Below are 15391 nucleotides of genomic sequence, written 5' to 3'. Positions count from 1 at the left end.
CATACTGGCTGCTGAAACCATGCAACCGTGCAAGTCCAAGCAAAACATAGGCCAAGATAAAACCCTACTAAGACAAGACAGGTAACAGGCTTGCTGTAATAACATTTCCAAGACTATTTTGGCAAATACAGCTAAAATCTAACTTAAAAAGTTTTGGGACCAGACAATACCTAACAAGTTCTGAGGCCTGGTGGCTGTTTGGTGTGAAACATGTAAATTTTAAGGCCTATTTCTAGTACAGAAGCACTGTTGTCAATTGTCAGGTGGTGGCCTTTCTGACTTTGGCCTACAGAGGTATCCTTGACTGACCAAACTTCTTGAGTTTTATGTTGTTTTGTTTGTGGTGTCTTGCAGGGGATGGGGTCACCCTTCCCCCTTTTATTCTCGCTTTGATAATTGAATAGTTCTGTGGAAAGTGAATCCATCTTGTTTGTTTGCCTGAGTAGTCAACAGCTTATTTTCTCGAGTAGTCAACAGCAATTTGCTACTTGGAAAAGGGAGCTGATTCTGGAAACGTCCGAATCTAACATGAGTCATCACTGAAAGTTTTAAATAGTTGAATGTGATGTTTGTTTCCACCCTTCCACAACTCAAAATGGTATGAATCATTTTTTTTAGTGTTTCCCAGATAATAGTCTGGACGGAAGCAGTATGCATTTCTGACTCAACTGCTTAAATGTTAGTGGTGTCCTCCCAACTGCTGCTGGTTTTGGCCTGGTGGGAAATCCATAGGAATTTCGGACAAACGTATGAAAGCAAACATTGTGTCACCATGACAACTTAACCACGGGGATTCATGTGGTTGGTGACATAAAACTGTGAAAGCCCTCTGCTGACTGGCACAGTGGATTTGACTTTCTTGCCTGAATTCTGTAAGTGGCGTGAGATAAAAATTCAGTGATGAGAATCACTTTCTCAGACCCCTGGATGTTATCCCAGAACATCAGGATTTGCTACCTGTTATATTTTTGTATAGCTACCTGCTACTATTCTGGTCTGCAGAAATGAAAAAAAAAATAACCCAAATCTCTTCCATAATTTCATATGCCCACAGCCAGATTTAGGTCTCCCTGTTCTTTCTGTGTGAATTGGAAGACAGCTCAGAAGCAATAGAAACTCTAGTGTATGAACTGAAACAGTGATGAGAAAACTTGGTTGGCCAATTAATTTTACAGGGGGAAGCAAAGAGAAAAGGAACAGATTAGCTAATCTGCATTAAATTAAAAAAAAGATCAGTATTGAAAAGAAAAACTTTAATGTGAGTTGGAGAAGAGCAGCCTATTTGTTTATTATGCCAAGCTCTCAAACACGCAGCAGTGAAATTTTTTAGATGTCACCTCTTTGATTCTGTCACAACCTCTGCTTTAACTGGCCACCAGTCACAGGCAGCAGAGGAGCTCATTTCTAGAAATCCACCTGTCTAATATTTGCTCCTTCAGAAACACAGCTGGATTGCCATGCGGCAGGGGTTTATTTTATTATAAATGTTATCATAAAGTTTATTCCAGGTTTCTTGGCTACAGCGTGGGTGTTACAACTTTGGATCTCAACACCAGCACTGTCCAGTGCTGAACTGGGGTGGCTCCCATGCTGCTACCTTTACTTTAAGAGTGTTTCCAGCCTTTGAAAGAAACAAGGTTAAGAAAAAAGCAAGGTGAGGATAAAGGTTACTCTTTTCTAGCACATACAGCTAAATGAGTCTCAGTAGGAAAGCTGGCTGGCCTTACAGACCAAATGTGATGTGTTCGTCATCTTATGTGGGAGGGAAATATGCAAGATTAAAAAAAAAAAAAAGCACACTGTGCCACACTTCTTAGAGAAAACCCTGTGGACATCTACTGATATTCAAGGATGGAGCCTCGGAGAGGCCTGTGGTGATCTTGTACATTGCACCTGCCCTTGAAGCCCAGACTGTGTACCGTGTTTGCAAGCCTCAGGAGAAAGGAAAGCAGACCTATTGTATGGTAAAAATAAGGCAATGTTATGTTGACCTCTTGTGACATCATTCGAGTTTTTGTAATAAATTGAGCTTGATTCTCTTTTTTTTTTTTTTTTTTTCTGCTTCAGTAGTATTGCAGGAACAAATTTTCAAAGGGGAAATACATCAAATCAGCTCTTCTTATGCTCCTCTTCAGAGCATGACTGTAGATGAGGGAGAGAAGGAGATCAAAGAGGATGTACTAATTCTTGTGCATGCGCCCAAAGGGAATTCTCTTAGTTGTTTTACCAGCTGCCCTAATATGATTTAGTAGGATCATGTTTTAGTTTATTTATAAGTGCGTGTGCACGTTGACACGAATGCTCTCACGGCAGCCTGGTCGGTGATACAAACCTTAAGCTTCGGGATTCTGCGGTCGTTCGTTTGCTCTGGACAAACTCCCTTTATCCATTTCTTCTCCTAGGGAGGATTCAATAGCATCCCTTCCCGCAGCATCGGGCTGTCGGTGCCAGCTGTGACAGCGGGTTGCTGTGTTGTGAAGCCTCTGGTTGGGGTTTTTGGTTGCGTTCCTGCCTGGGGTCACCTCCCAGCAACCGGCGGGGATCTGCCGGGAGGGAATGGGCGACGTGTGGGAGAGCAAACAGGGGCTGCTGAGGCCCAGCCTTTGATTTCTGTTTTGTTTCCTTGCGCTCTGCTGTTGGAGCTGGTGTGCACAGCTGAAATTGCTGCCTTCAGTAATTATTCCTGGCAGTGTACTCTGGTTATTATTGTAAAATATAATTGATGCCGTTTCCAGCGGCAGAACGCAAAACAGGCTGTGGACGTGGTCTGAATTGGAAGGAACCGAAGGGGCCAGCAGTAACCCTACTGTCCAGTGACTTCCCTGCTCTGCTGACAGGTGAAAATACCTGTGACTGGTCTGGGGACCTTGCTATTCATGCTACGAAAACGTTTTAGAAAGGCAGTCATGCTTGCCAAAAGAGCTTCCATGTCTAATAATTGTGGTTTTGTGCGGGTTTAACAAACACTGAGGTGTTTTGCCTACTTCTCCCTTTGACTGAGCTGATGTTTTTTAGAGAGCCTTCTCCTCTTTCCGTCAGAAGCCATCTGCTGTCACTTACCTTCTCCCCAAAAGAAAAGGGGCTTTAAAACCACCCTCTCCCCTCCCCAAACCCACAGCAGCACACAGCCTAAAGTACGGCTTTGCCTTTCTTCATGGGTACAGGCCTAACTGTCCGCAGCAACATATACACCCAGGCGCATCATTTTGCAGACCACCTTCCCTGAAACAGCAGTTGTTTTGACTCCTAATTAATTTTATACAAAGACATTTCCACTGTCAGACTTCTCTGGTGGTTATTTCAGACAGCTGCGGAGTGTTGGAGCCGCCCTCACAGAGCTGCTGCTCTGAAGGCAGATCCAGCCCCTGGGTCAGTAGGAGCCACAGGTTTGTGTGAGGTACCTTGAGAGCCTCAAGTCAGGCTGTGGAGGCCTTTTATTTTGGGAACTGCTGGTTAATGTAGGAACAGCGGGCTGGTTTTGGTTACAGGGTTGTATGCTACGCTCTAAAGAGCACAAAAAAAGATAGCCCTGCCAGTGAAGTAAAATCTGGCCTTAATAAAAAGTGAAGTATCTTGGGTGGCATCCTAGCTAGAAATCAGGAGGGAAGATGCTGTTTCTTCAGATGTCTTTAAAGAAATACGACTCTTGTATTTCCCTTGCTTCTCTGTTTTCTTTTTTTCCTTTTTTTTTTTATTTTTCCCTCCATCTGTTTTAGGAATGTCTGTGCTCACTTCTCATTGTTTTTCTGATTGAGGCAGCTAGACTCCATATTTTGGGTATCAGTAACAAAATTTTTAATTTTACAATCACTGTGGTGGCTGTAATGTGCTATAGATCAGCTGAGAGTTTCTCTACCAGCATATTGTTTAGATGTATAAAATATATAAGACATCTTAAACAGAAAATCAGTAAGTACATTTTTAACACTTTTAAGATACTTTATTGCTCTCTGATCAGATATTTAGGAAGTATTTTACAAAGTTTGCATTTCTTAAGCATACAAACTAAGTTTAAATCTCAAGCACAAACATGCATTTTACATGAGTAGTTTTTCACAAATCCTGTTCCAAAAGAGAGAACTTAGAATGAATGCCAGATTTTTTTTCTTTATCAGATTTCTTTTTTTTAAATGACTATTCAGTTACTGGATATTATTAACTAGAAACTTTTATGTAGTCATGTATTTTCTCCGAATTAAAGTAGTTCTGTAGATCGATTCAGGATATGTACTTTCATGAGAGAACGAAGACCTGCCTATAGCATCTGGGAGGTGCAAGCAAAGCTAAATTAGTTGTCTTGGGAAGCAGAAATGTGGTGTCTAGAGGTTAAAACTAGTCTCCTTTTCTGCATCCCAGCTGTGCATATGATCTGGAATAAATGGGACAAGATTGAGAAGAAAGGTGGTAATTTATTGTTGCCTTGGACCATTCTCTTTCCTGACTCCACCTCATTCCCTCAGGAGCAGGGAGGAAACAGCAGAGTTTCAGACGAGTGACTCACAAGGCTGCTTGAAGTATTGCAGCTTTATATTCATGGTGATGCTGAACACTCATCTCTGCTTATACGCGGGGAACACTTTAGTAAATACTGTAGTTAAATTATTCAAAAAACTGCTTATCTTTTGTTTGTGCACCATGCTTGTGCACGGACAGCTGTACAAGTAGTATGAGTGATCTTTGTCTTCTGAGGAGACCCGTAGCTTATGTCTTAGACTTGCAGAGCTGATACAGATTGTTTAAAAATAAAATAAAAGCCTTATTTTATTTGGTTTAAAATTTTTCATATTTACTGGAACCAGGCAGAACAATTTCCTTCCTTTCCTAGATCATTAATTATACAAAATACAAAGTGAAACCAGTTGGATTAATCTCACCCCAGAGGAAAAAAAAAGCTTGATAAATGCTGGTAGAAATCTCTGTTTAGGTGGGTTTATTGAGACTGAATGTTCTTCACTGAGGTTTTCAGTGTCATCCACAGCACTGCTGTACAGTCCTCTGCTCATCAATTCCTAAAGAAAAGGGTAGATCTATAGAAAAGGTTACTATTTTTAGCTGCTTCCAAGTTCATGTTTTGTTTCTGCCTGGTGCAGATGTGGCTGCTGTCATCTATTTTTTAGTCTGCAGGCTGCATTTTTGCGACGTGCTTTCTTTATATCCACCCATGAAGGCCTCTTGGAACTAGATTTTCTTAAAGACAAATTATTTGACCATGACAATTTTTTCTAATTTGCCAGAAGTTAATATATTTTACTCCTTAAAATTTTAGAGTTGAGTATGGAGATTTTATGTTGCAAACAATTAGATATCACAGATGCTGTCAAATCGCCCAAGTCCCAGTAGAAATGTGTTTTTTTTTTAAGATTAGTCTATACTCAACTCTTCTTTCCTTCTACTCATTTAATAAGCTTTCTTATACGAAATTTAATCTAGAAACTTTCGAGGGCTTTGGAGAAGATGGATGTTGATGACCCACTGAACTTTAGTTTTATTAGGATTAACTGAGAAGTATATTTTAAGAGATACATTATTCTTTATTCATACCTTTGTGAGGTTCTGTTATGATTCCTAGGTCAGTTTAGGGAGAGGAGTTTTAAATTAATCCTCTTGAATTCACCCTGCCTTCATTCTGTTACTATTATCTTTTCTCAATCTCTGAAAATTATTAGTTTCTATATAATCCGGTGAAATCCTCAAACTTTGCTTTGGTTTCTTTCAGTAGAATTGTGACCTCAAGCTTTTGACTCTTAGAATAGCTGTTACTAGCTGTTAGGCAGCATTAAAAACTCGTATTTTGCAAACCAGAGGATACCTTGGGTATGTTTTGAACCTGGAGGAAGAGATGGGTAGAGGTGGTGTTTCCAATGAGCTGAAAGCATTGCTCCCAATTGCTGGGGGTGGGAGGGGAGAGGATTGGTTTTATTAAGCATCCTCCAAGCCCTAGTTCACTGTAAGCAAACGTTAAATGTTTCTAGAGGTGAATTGTCCTTTGGGTATGAAAGTAATTGCATACACACATTTGTAGTGTTGAGTGGGTTTTTTGTCTGCTTACTTCCACGGTTTATAATGCCATCAGGATCAATATAGTATTGATTCGGTTGTGCTGCTTCTCTTCCTAGTGCCAGCTGTGATGCATTGGCTTTTAGCTCTTTGACTGTCGGAATGTCACCATTCAGAAACGCGTTGCGTTGTGCAAGACATAACACATTAACTTGCTTTGGCAAATAGTTGGTTTTATTTCAATTACAGGTAAGATTTCTGGAATAATTACCAGAGTAGATGAAAACATTCTTGACTCTTCTGAGTTTTCATAATACAGTAAGTGCAAAGTCCAGTACTTTTTATGTTAACTCTTGAATTTCTAACCAATATTTTTAAAGTCCACTTTGGAGTGTTAATTGCCAACTTCAAAACCAGACCAGTTTCAGATAGATGAAACTGAATTGTGTGTTATCGTCTATCTAGCAACCTGTCTAGTTGTGTAGTGGTAATTCCAAGGGAGAAGCATGGAACTCAGGTTTTGTTTGCTACACAAACCTTTCAGCTCTGGGAAAGGGTTCATTTTCACTTAATGTAGAGGTGTAGCAGGAATACCATTACCTAACAAAAGCATGCTTGCGTATATAGTATGAAAATCAAGTTTGCATTTCGTAAGTGTACTTTGCTCGTAGACTTAAAGTATGATTTTTATTTTTTTTTCCCAAAGGAATTTTTACTTACGCAAGTAAACTGCAGTGTCTGCTCCCCAGGGCATTTTTCACAAAAGGCAAAATATCCTCTAGGCTATTCTCCTCCGCGTTCCTTAGCAGACGGCGGGGTGTTGCAATAGATGAGCCTTGAGGATATTCTAGTTTTTATTTAAATGATTTTTGCTGTGGCCAAGGAGAACATGAATGTTCATATGTATTCATATGACTCTGTGCTATTTATTCTTAATAATTTTTTTTTGAAATGCTACAACAAAGCAGTGCAGTGTACCAACCATTGCTTTTTGTGATTAAAACCAGAAGTATGAAATTGCAAAATAACCAGACCCCGTGTAATGAACAAAATACATTTATGAAGTTGCTTGTTTTTCATATGCTGTAAATGAGAACATTTGGGAAACTTGAATCTTAGCTGAAATTTCACAGTGAATTAGAAACGTGAGCTATATTCTGCCACGCCAGCCGTCCTGAGCTCAAGGAGCCCTAGACCAGGTAACTCCTGTGCACCTATAAAAACCTTCATCTGTGTGAAGCTGTCAGCAGGTTGGTCCTAAGCAATTTATTCTGTTGCAGCGAAGCTGTTGTAGGCATTATTTTAAAAGAGTGGTGACATGAGCTCTTCCTTCCCGTGGCCCCCAAAGATGGGAATTCACCGCATCTGTTAATACCCAAACCATTTAATACACCATTTCAACCTGCCATTCTCTCTGCCTGGATTAATATGGAAGATATGAGAAGGAATGGCTGCTTGAGGAGCTGTGAAGTTCAACTTGTTCTCTCTGCTGACAAATGGAGATTGGAGCAGCCCTGGAAAGATGCTGGCAGTGCCTCCACCTAGCGCGGCACCAACCAAAGCCCTCCTCTGTTCTCCAGCACCGAAGCTTATCCAGCGACTCTGGCAGCAGCCATTTACATAATACACCCACAAACCAGCACTGCTTCAGCAGATTCAGGCTGAAATATTTATTTAGCAACTTGCAGGGCTTCATTATATTCTGATTATACCTTGGGTATATTTTTCAGGGACAGGGCATGTTTGTCTGTACTCATTGCAGAAAGCCGTGGGTTTGGTCATTAAGGGCTGGCTTTTAGCAGTCACCTGATTGTGTTAAGAGTGGTTTTATTTTCATTTCATCTTCAGAGGGATTTTTGGGGGGAGCTCCTCGTCTTCAAGGAGTTAAGCAAGGGCTGTGGTGCTGCTCTGTCCGGTGCCATATGAAAGCAGTTAAAAGCTGGAATTGTTTACTGCCAAAATCCTTGTTAGTCAGCAGGGCACTTACACCAGATTTCTCTGTGGCTTTTAGTGGAAAACATTAAACAGGCGCTCTTGCTTCAGTTACAGAAATTTTACGTTTTCGGCTCAGTTAGTCACAGAGCTGGCACAAGCGTAACTGCAAAGACTGCCCCCAAAAAGGGCGCCTTTTTCCTTTTTTTTTTTTTATTTTTTTTTTTTTGTGTGTGTGTGCCAGAGGAAGTTGCACTGCGAGCAGCAGCTCGGCTCTGTGAGTGTGACATGTGAGCATTACGAGGCATTTCAGCCTGCGAGCCTGCAGTCGGTGCTCAGTTGGAGCGCCGCCGCCGTGGCTGCGCGTCGCGCTCCGCTCGGACGGGCAGGCTCGTGTAAGCTGATCATATAATTCAGCCCGTCAGGGGAAAATAAAAAAAAAAAAACAACAACTGATAAGCAGAACCTTTAACCGAAGAGGAAAATCAGGTTGGCACAGCGACAGCTGTTCGAATAAAGAAGTTGGCTCGGAGAAGATGCACGGAGCCTGATTTTTTTTTTCCTTTTTTTTTTTTTTTTTTCCTCCGTTCAATCTGAATGAAGACTATCACGGGAACTGCGTTCACGTGGTGAGCAAAAGACCCACTTGAGTGCTGAGCTGCTTTTTGCAGCAGGAGTCTCGGGCAGCAGTTTGAGCTCCTGCGTGCGGTGGCTGGGTCGTTGTGCTGAAGCCTCCTTCCTCATCCTGACGCCTGCCCTGATGGAGGAGCCACGGCTGCTGCCTGGCGCAGGAAAGACGGACGCTCCTCATCGCTGGTGGCGCTGAGGGAGTAAAAACTGTTCGTGTTCCTGTCATCTGGGGAGCCTGGCTTAAACCGGCGACATTATCCGAGGAGTTGCATTGTCCCCGGGCTCTGACTCATCGCATGTAAATGTACCGCAGCCTCGCCGTACATTGCAGATATTTCCATCGCACGGGGAAGAATTATTCCCCTCTCTCCGCCTTCTGAGCAACTGCTGGGAAGCAGATGCCCTTTTGGGACGGGCTCTTTTCGCCGCCGAGGGATGGAGCCGTAGAAGCGCAGCAGGGTCAGAGCCCACCTGTGTTTTGGGGCAGCGGAGAGCCCGCTGCTGCTGGCCTGGCGGTGCGGGACCGGCTGTAGCCGCGGCCGTCTCCGCCGGGGCGATTGTTCCCCGCTGGTGCTCGGCACAGCGGGGTCGTGGCTCCCGTGACAATGCCAGCCCTGTGTGGGTAGAGGCGTGCGGCTACAGCAGGGCTGTCACGGGGGCAGAGCTGTCAGACGCGAGCGGCCTGGACCGAGGGGTATTGGCAGCCGCTGTTCCGCAGCCCCTCCGTTGCGGTTTCGATGTTTCGCGGCGTTTTATTGAGGAGGAGAACTTCCCGAACAGCTCGGGGGGGGTTCAGCCTGAAAAAATGAAGCGTGGGGGGGGATTGCCATGTCCTTTTTTAATCGGCCGTGCGCCAGCAAGTCGGTGAGTGTGTGTGAGGCAGGTGAGAGCCCCTCCGATGCGCTCCCTGGTGTGACACCTGCAGCCTGCTCCCCGAAACACAGTCGCTGGCGTTTTTTTGTTGGCTTTTGCTTCCCCAAACGGATCGAATGAGTCGGGTCTGTATTGTTGTTTTGGAGGAGGAGGAAGATGATGCTCCCACGTTTATTTCCAAATTGCCTCAGGAAAATGTATCTTTGCGTCCATCACCCTCTGGAAACGTGCTGGTAAGGCGTGTTGTCTCTTGGCATATTTCTCCTTTATAATGCTCTTGCAAACACCAGGGGAAACTTTCATAAGGTTAATGCGAGCTTGCATGATGTTGAAATGAGATGAGGCAGCAACGCTGACTACACTAAAGAGGGAAAAAGTTGAACCTTCATTGTAGAATGAATATTTGCAGGAGCTCACTCTTTTGCGTGTAACTTTATTTATGGTGCAGCAATGACAGATCTCGACTCTTGCAGAGCAGCAGAGGATTTTTAGAGGGCTTGGTGAATGTGTTTCCCTCGCTCCACTCCTCATTCCTCTGTGGTACATTTATGCCCTACCACTTTAGAAACTGATGTAAGGATTATATTGCAATTATATGCTGTGTTTATTTTGAGAAGTGATACAGTGTACAATGTACATTGAGCAACAGCAGTTATAAGCTAAAACAGAAAAATAGCATAAGCCTTAATCTAAACGTAATTGTTAGATTCAAGCTATCACTTATGCAAAATGGTCAGTGCTGTGGGGACTGGTCTTTTATTTCTTTAAATTATTTTGTTAAGTGACTGACTAAAATCTTGCTGGCATATCTCAGCAGCTTTCCTTACTTACTAAGAAGTCCTGCTATATTTAGTAATAGATGCGTGTGAGTGTGAATTTGTTGCCATACTTATCTGATGCACTTTGCTTTCTCACTCCTTCTAAACAGGTGAAAAATTTCTAGTAAGTTTAGTCACTTGCTATTGCAAAAAGAGGGTTGTTTACTTATATTGTGTAGAATTCATGGTATGTAATAACAGCCCCAATTTTATTATGAGGGGTTCTATTTTCAACTGTTACAAGCTAGTCTTTTTTTAAAAAAATATATTTTATATATATATATATATATGTTTCATTGGTTATTGCAGTGACTTAGAGTGTGTTTGCGTGTCTGAGCTTTTTAAAGTTTGCAATTCTTTCAATTCTAAATATTGCCTCTGGTTTCTTGATTTCACTGCCTGGAATGTTTGATTTTTGTCCTCATCTTGTGTTTGTGGTCTGTATCAGAACACCATACATGTATTGCTAAAAACTGGAATGGAGTTATGTTCTTAAGATATGTATTTTTTCATTTCAGCCACCATTGGTTCAAGCTATATTTAATGGAGATCCTGATGAAGTTCGAGCACTAATATTTAAGAAAGAAGATGTTAATTTTCAGGTAAAACGAAACTCCATTAGCTTTGATTACAGTCTAATTTTGTTTTTGATACAGCTTTCTGCTCTACTAATCACTTTAAAACTTTGCTAATTCAAGAGCTGTAAATTCTAGAGCTTTTATGTAATAGCCAAAAATAAGGCCTATAGGTACACTTAATGCACTTAATCCTTAAAGAGGAGTGGAGAAATTTGTATTCCTATAGCTTTCTAGATGTATGTTGTTACTAAAGACTTAATTCTATATTTCTTTCAAATGTTAGTTCTGCAGTTTGTAGTTCTGAAGGTTGTATATACAGTTTAATCAGGGCTTTTTAGAAAGTAAGACTAGTTATGGGTGATGCAGAGTTTGATTCTTTTTACATGAAATAGAGCCTAGTTTATATTAGACAATTAAAGAAAATAGTTCGGAGCTTCCAAAGGTAGGCTTAAGAATGGATTTTAGAGAGGGAAGCCTAGTGATTGTATTGACCTGTAAAATAAGAAATATTGCTTATGTGTCCTGTTTGTGGTGCTGTGAACCCAGGCATTGCAGACTTTTAAAAATTGTACTGAAGATAAATTGAGTTTGTTCCAACTTGGGTGAAATTCAAGGATCTGAACAGCATGCGGTTACTGTATTTACTTTCTATTAAAATCCTCATATGCATCTCTGACATTATGCAAGATAATGTTGCATAAGCTTTTTATATCTATTAGGAATTGTTTTGATTATTAAGGCAGACTGACATTAGCCATTTAAGGTGTAGCACTACAGCAATGTGGGCAGTTGTTTCTCCTCCAACTGCATCAGAACAAGAGGGATACGGAAAAGCTAAGGCTAACATCGAGATGCTACTTAGTGGCCAGTGTGAGACCGCGATCGTTGTTTAACTTTTGTCCTTAACATATGTAGAGCCGAAAGCAAATATTTAGTTAGGCATGTGTATTTTGACATTTCAAAGCCTTCTGTGGAATTTGTATCTGACCAGTGCCAGCTGCAGCGTTTGGGAGTCCTGCCATTGTCTCGTGGAGCTTGAGTAGGGCCCTGTAAAGAAACTTGCTGTCAAAGTGGAAGTTTTGTTTGATAAGGTTCTGGTTTCCCCCTTCTCCTTTTTCATTAGTTTTGCGTGTTCTTCATCAAAATTCTGTGATGGAGTACTTCTTATCAAATGCCATCATCTTCTGTTCAGTCATGAGAGCGCTTGTTCTGTATGTATGTCTTCCCTATCTATTCATATGGATTCTGGTCATGTCGTTGGCATGTTCATTTTTAAAAACCCATTAGTCTGTATTATTTCATTTATATTTCTCTTTGTACAAGTCGGGTTTAGCATTCACAGATGTAGTGCCCGTAAACAAAGCAAGGGCTGTATCTTTCTGCTTTTTTAATTATTTATTACAGAAGCCTTTGCTAGATTTCAGTATGCACACACTAGTGGTTTTGTTTAGTTTTTGTTCTGTCTCAACATTTGTCAAACAGGCATTGTCTGTCCATAAATGCAAAATAAGTAGATGTGCTTAAATAGGAAAGCAAGTTATTGTTTCATGCTTCGTCATAAGGGTTACTTTAGACTGCCAGGTAGCTATAGTGAGGAAAAATATTGTAAATAGAATATTCAATAATCTGTTTGTTTGGTTTTTACATGTGTATGAGTGCTAATTCTTGCTAACTCCTTGCTGTGGATACTTACAGACCGATATAGACCATGTGTATAGACCCCTTATAGACCAAGTGGATACTTATAGACCCTGTATAGACCATGTACATATCTTAGACTAGTGCCACCCAAGGAGCATTTAGCATGTATCCAGAACAAATATGCAATTTTTTTCACAGCCACCTTCCTCAACTTAGGCAGATGCTTATCACACATGACCACTCCTTTCTAACATGGTAGTAGTCCTTGTCCTACTGCGGTATTTACTGCAAAATTCACATACATCCCTCAAAACACTCTTTGTCAGGACTGAATGAGCATAAACATCCTTCCAGTCATTCGGTAGAAATGAAGTAAACTGCCCAGTGAACTTTGTGCATTTGCATGTGTGGTGTTTTTCTTGGGTTTTGCATTTGGTGTACGTACTTGATTGGAGGTAATGTATTCCTGCGTGGTCTAGATCCAAACTTTTCCCCTGAGTTGTGTGTTACGAATTGGTGTGGACAGAAGGAAGGGGAAAAAGTGAAGAAAACCAAGTGGCTATGTATGCTTCCTAATAAAGAGAAGGATTGTGATAGACTGTTGTGGACTCTCTTAGAACCCGGGTATGTGTTGGATTTTTTTCCACTTAGCTATCCAAGTGCTTCGGTACAGTTGTTTGAATTCCAGAGCCGTTCCCTCCAATGCCTCTGCAGTCTTTTCCACTCCCAATACCAGCTAATTACTTTGCAGTTTGTCTGCTAATAGCTAGGATTCCTTCCTCCCTTCCACGCAGCGGTGGCTTGGGTTATGTAACTGGAGACCGAGTTCAGCAAATAAATTGTGCCCAGAAGCGAGCTGAAGACAGAGCTGCTCGAGGGCTCTGTTGTGGCAGGGACATTCATCTAGGAAAGGTGTTGGTGTCTTGATAAAATACATATTTTTTTTCCTTTCTGTTATCATCCAGCTTCATTTACCTTTTTTACTTTTGCCATGTATCATCTTTAACATTAATGACAATTGGCTTAATGCTCTGTTAGGTGGGTCTGTGTGTTTGGCTTCCTAAAGCTAGGCTGTGGTTTGCTCCTACGGTGTTGCCTACAGACCAGGCTCAGGTTGGGCTGTCTTAGAGCATTATTCCTAACGCAGCTGATGCCTTGTCCCATAGGGTTATATTTAGGAAGAATCTGAGACGGGTGGCCTTTCATAGCACGAGTTCCCGTGTGCCAATGCTAAGATGATGTACTGATAGCAACCTTTTGCAGGAAGAAAAGACAGCTTTTTCAGGAAGAAGGTTGTTCTCTGTTCGTGTCACAGTTACCAGCTCTCTTGAGTCAGTCTGAGTCTAGATTTAGAAAGTATGTATTGTATTCAACCCTGCAGCTGTAATGTTTTGGGAAGAAAGAGCAAATTGAGCATGTTCTTTACCTGCTTAAACTGTGGTTCAAAAAGGCTTGCCTTCTTGGCGTGTACAATTTTTTTTAGACAAAACTGATCTGTGGGAAGTTTGATCAATGATATTTTTGGAAGGTGCAATCTCTGAGGCTCCAATTATGGGAAAAATGGAGGAAAAGGGATTGCTTTTCCCTCCCCTTCCCCAAGAGCACTGGAGAAGCTGTGGCTGCTTGTTTCATGAATCAGGCTTAAGTCACTCACATCACATATGTCGAGCCTGATAGAGTTTCTGTTATCCATATTGTGAGAGAGAGAAAGAGCACACACACACACACATATATCTGTACTTATTACTGTTTCTCCCTTGTGCCATCCTGAGCTTTTGAGACTTGGCAGGAAGGAGAATGTTGTGTGATAACTGATCCGGTTAGTGTCAGTAAGAACTCTTTATTAGTTCATGGAGAGCATCAACATTTCAACATTTCCTGCTCTTGCTGATTAGAATAGCATGGGTACTTTGAATTTTGTCCACTTTTCAGCAGTTAATTCTAGCTAACTAAACGATTTCAGCATCGCCTTTCATCAGTCAGGAATTGCCTTTTTTTTTTCTTTTTTTTTTTTTTTAATTTGGAAGTCCATCACTGTCGGTAAACTTGTACCACTTCATTTGTAACCCAAACCTTTTATGATGTATGATGAGGTTCATGGATAATGAAAATGGAATAATTCATCTCAGCTATCTGTTACCAGTATGATTTTGTTAAGGGAACAGCAGCTCACTCTCAGAGGCTGTACATCTTCCTATTGAAATGATTGTTCCAAATCAGAACAGTTTTTCCTCCTTCTCCTAGACCTATCAGGATAGGATTTCCCACTATGAAAAGGGATCCTTCAGGTAACCCTATATTCAGGCTTTATAACCCGATTGCACTTGATCTTAGCTGAGGGAATAAACATCTGATCCTCTCTGGAAGCAGTGTCAGTGTGCCCCTTGCTCTTTTCACGCTGAAGCCAAGCAAGTGCTGCATTTGGAGGAATCCCAGAATCACACAGATGTCTCTCAATTTTCAGGAGTGCTCCCTGCTCCTATTTAAAATAGTGATTGACACATGTGATTAGTGACTTAAACATGAAACACCTGTGTCTTGCTGCTCAATATGCTTTGTGAGATTATAATAGATTTAAACCATGAAGCTGATTTCTGTGTGAGCTGTTGTTTTTTTCCCAACAGAAGATGTAAGACTGGAAAATGAAATCCCCTGTGCTGACTGTAGCAATCAGGGTATCCAGGTGCTTTCTGTTCTACATGGTTGGCCATCTAGCACAGCTCTGAATTTAACAGCACTTTTCTACAGCAAGTAACCAAAAAAATTATAAATTAAAGCTACTATTTTGGAAAATGCCAACAACAACAATGGAAAAAAAAAAACAACAACAAAGACATACAACTAAGCAATTTTTCCCCCCATGTATTCCATAGCAATAAAGCATTGGCCGTAAATCCCAAGTTTTGTTCCTGGGGCTGGCAA

General features: G+C 41.3%; 1 protein-coding gene across 5 annotated transcripts in view; it reads left to right on the top strand.

The window, feature by feature from the left end:
* The window catches only part of ANKRD28 (ankyrin repeat domain 28), a gene marked incomplete at its 3' end in the record, with an annotated part of 117426 nt that overhangs the window by 30256 nt on the left and 71779 nt on the right, over positions 1 to 15391 (top strand). For 3 of the 5 annotated variants that reach the window (XM_084507554.1, XM_084507553.1, XM_084507555.1), the window contains exon 2: positions 10769 to 10852. In XM_084507554.1, coding sequence (XP_084363680.1) covers positions 10769 to 10852 — 84 coding nt within the window. Of the gene's footprint in view, positions 1 to 8247; positions 9666 to 10768; positions 10853 to 15391 lie in introns of those variants that run through there. The other 2 variants (XM_084507556.1, XM_084507552.1) reach the window with 2 other exon arrangements.

The sequence above is a fragment of the Aythya ferina genome (genome assembly GCF_964211825.1).
Source record: "Aythya ferina genome assembly, chromosome: 2".
NCBI classification, from domain to species: Eukaryota; Metazoa; Chordata; class Aves; order Anseriformes; family Anatidae; genus Aythya; species Aythya ferina.
This window is presented reverse-complemented; position numbering and strand designations above follow the sequence as displayed.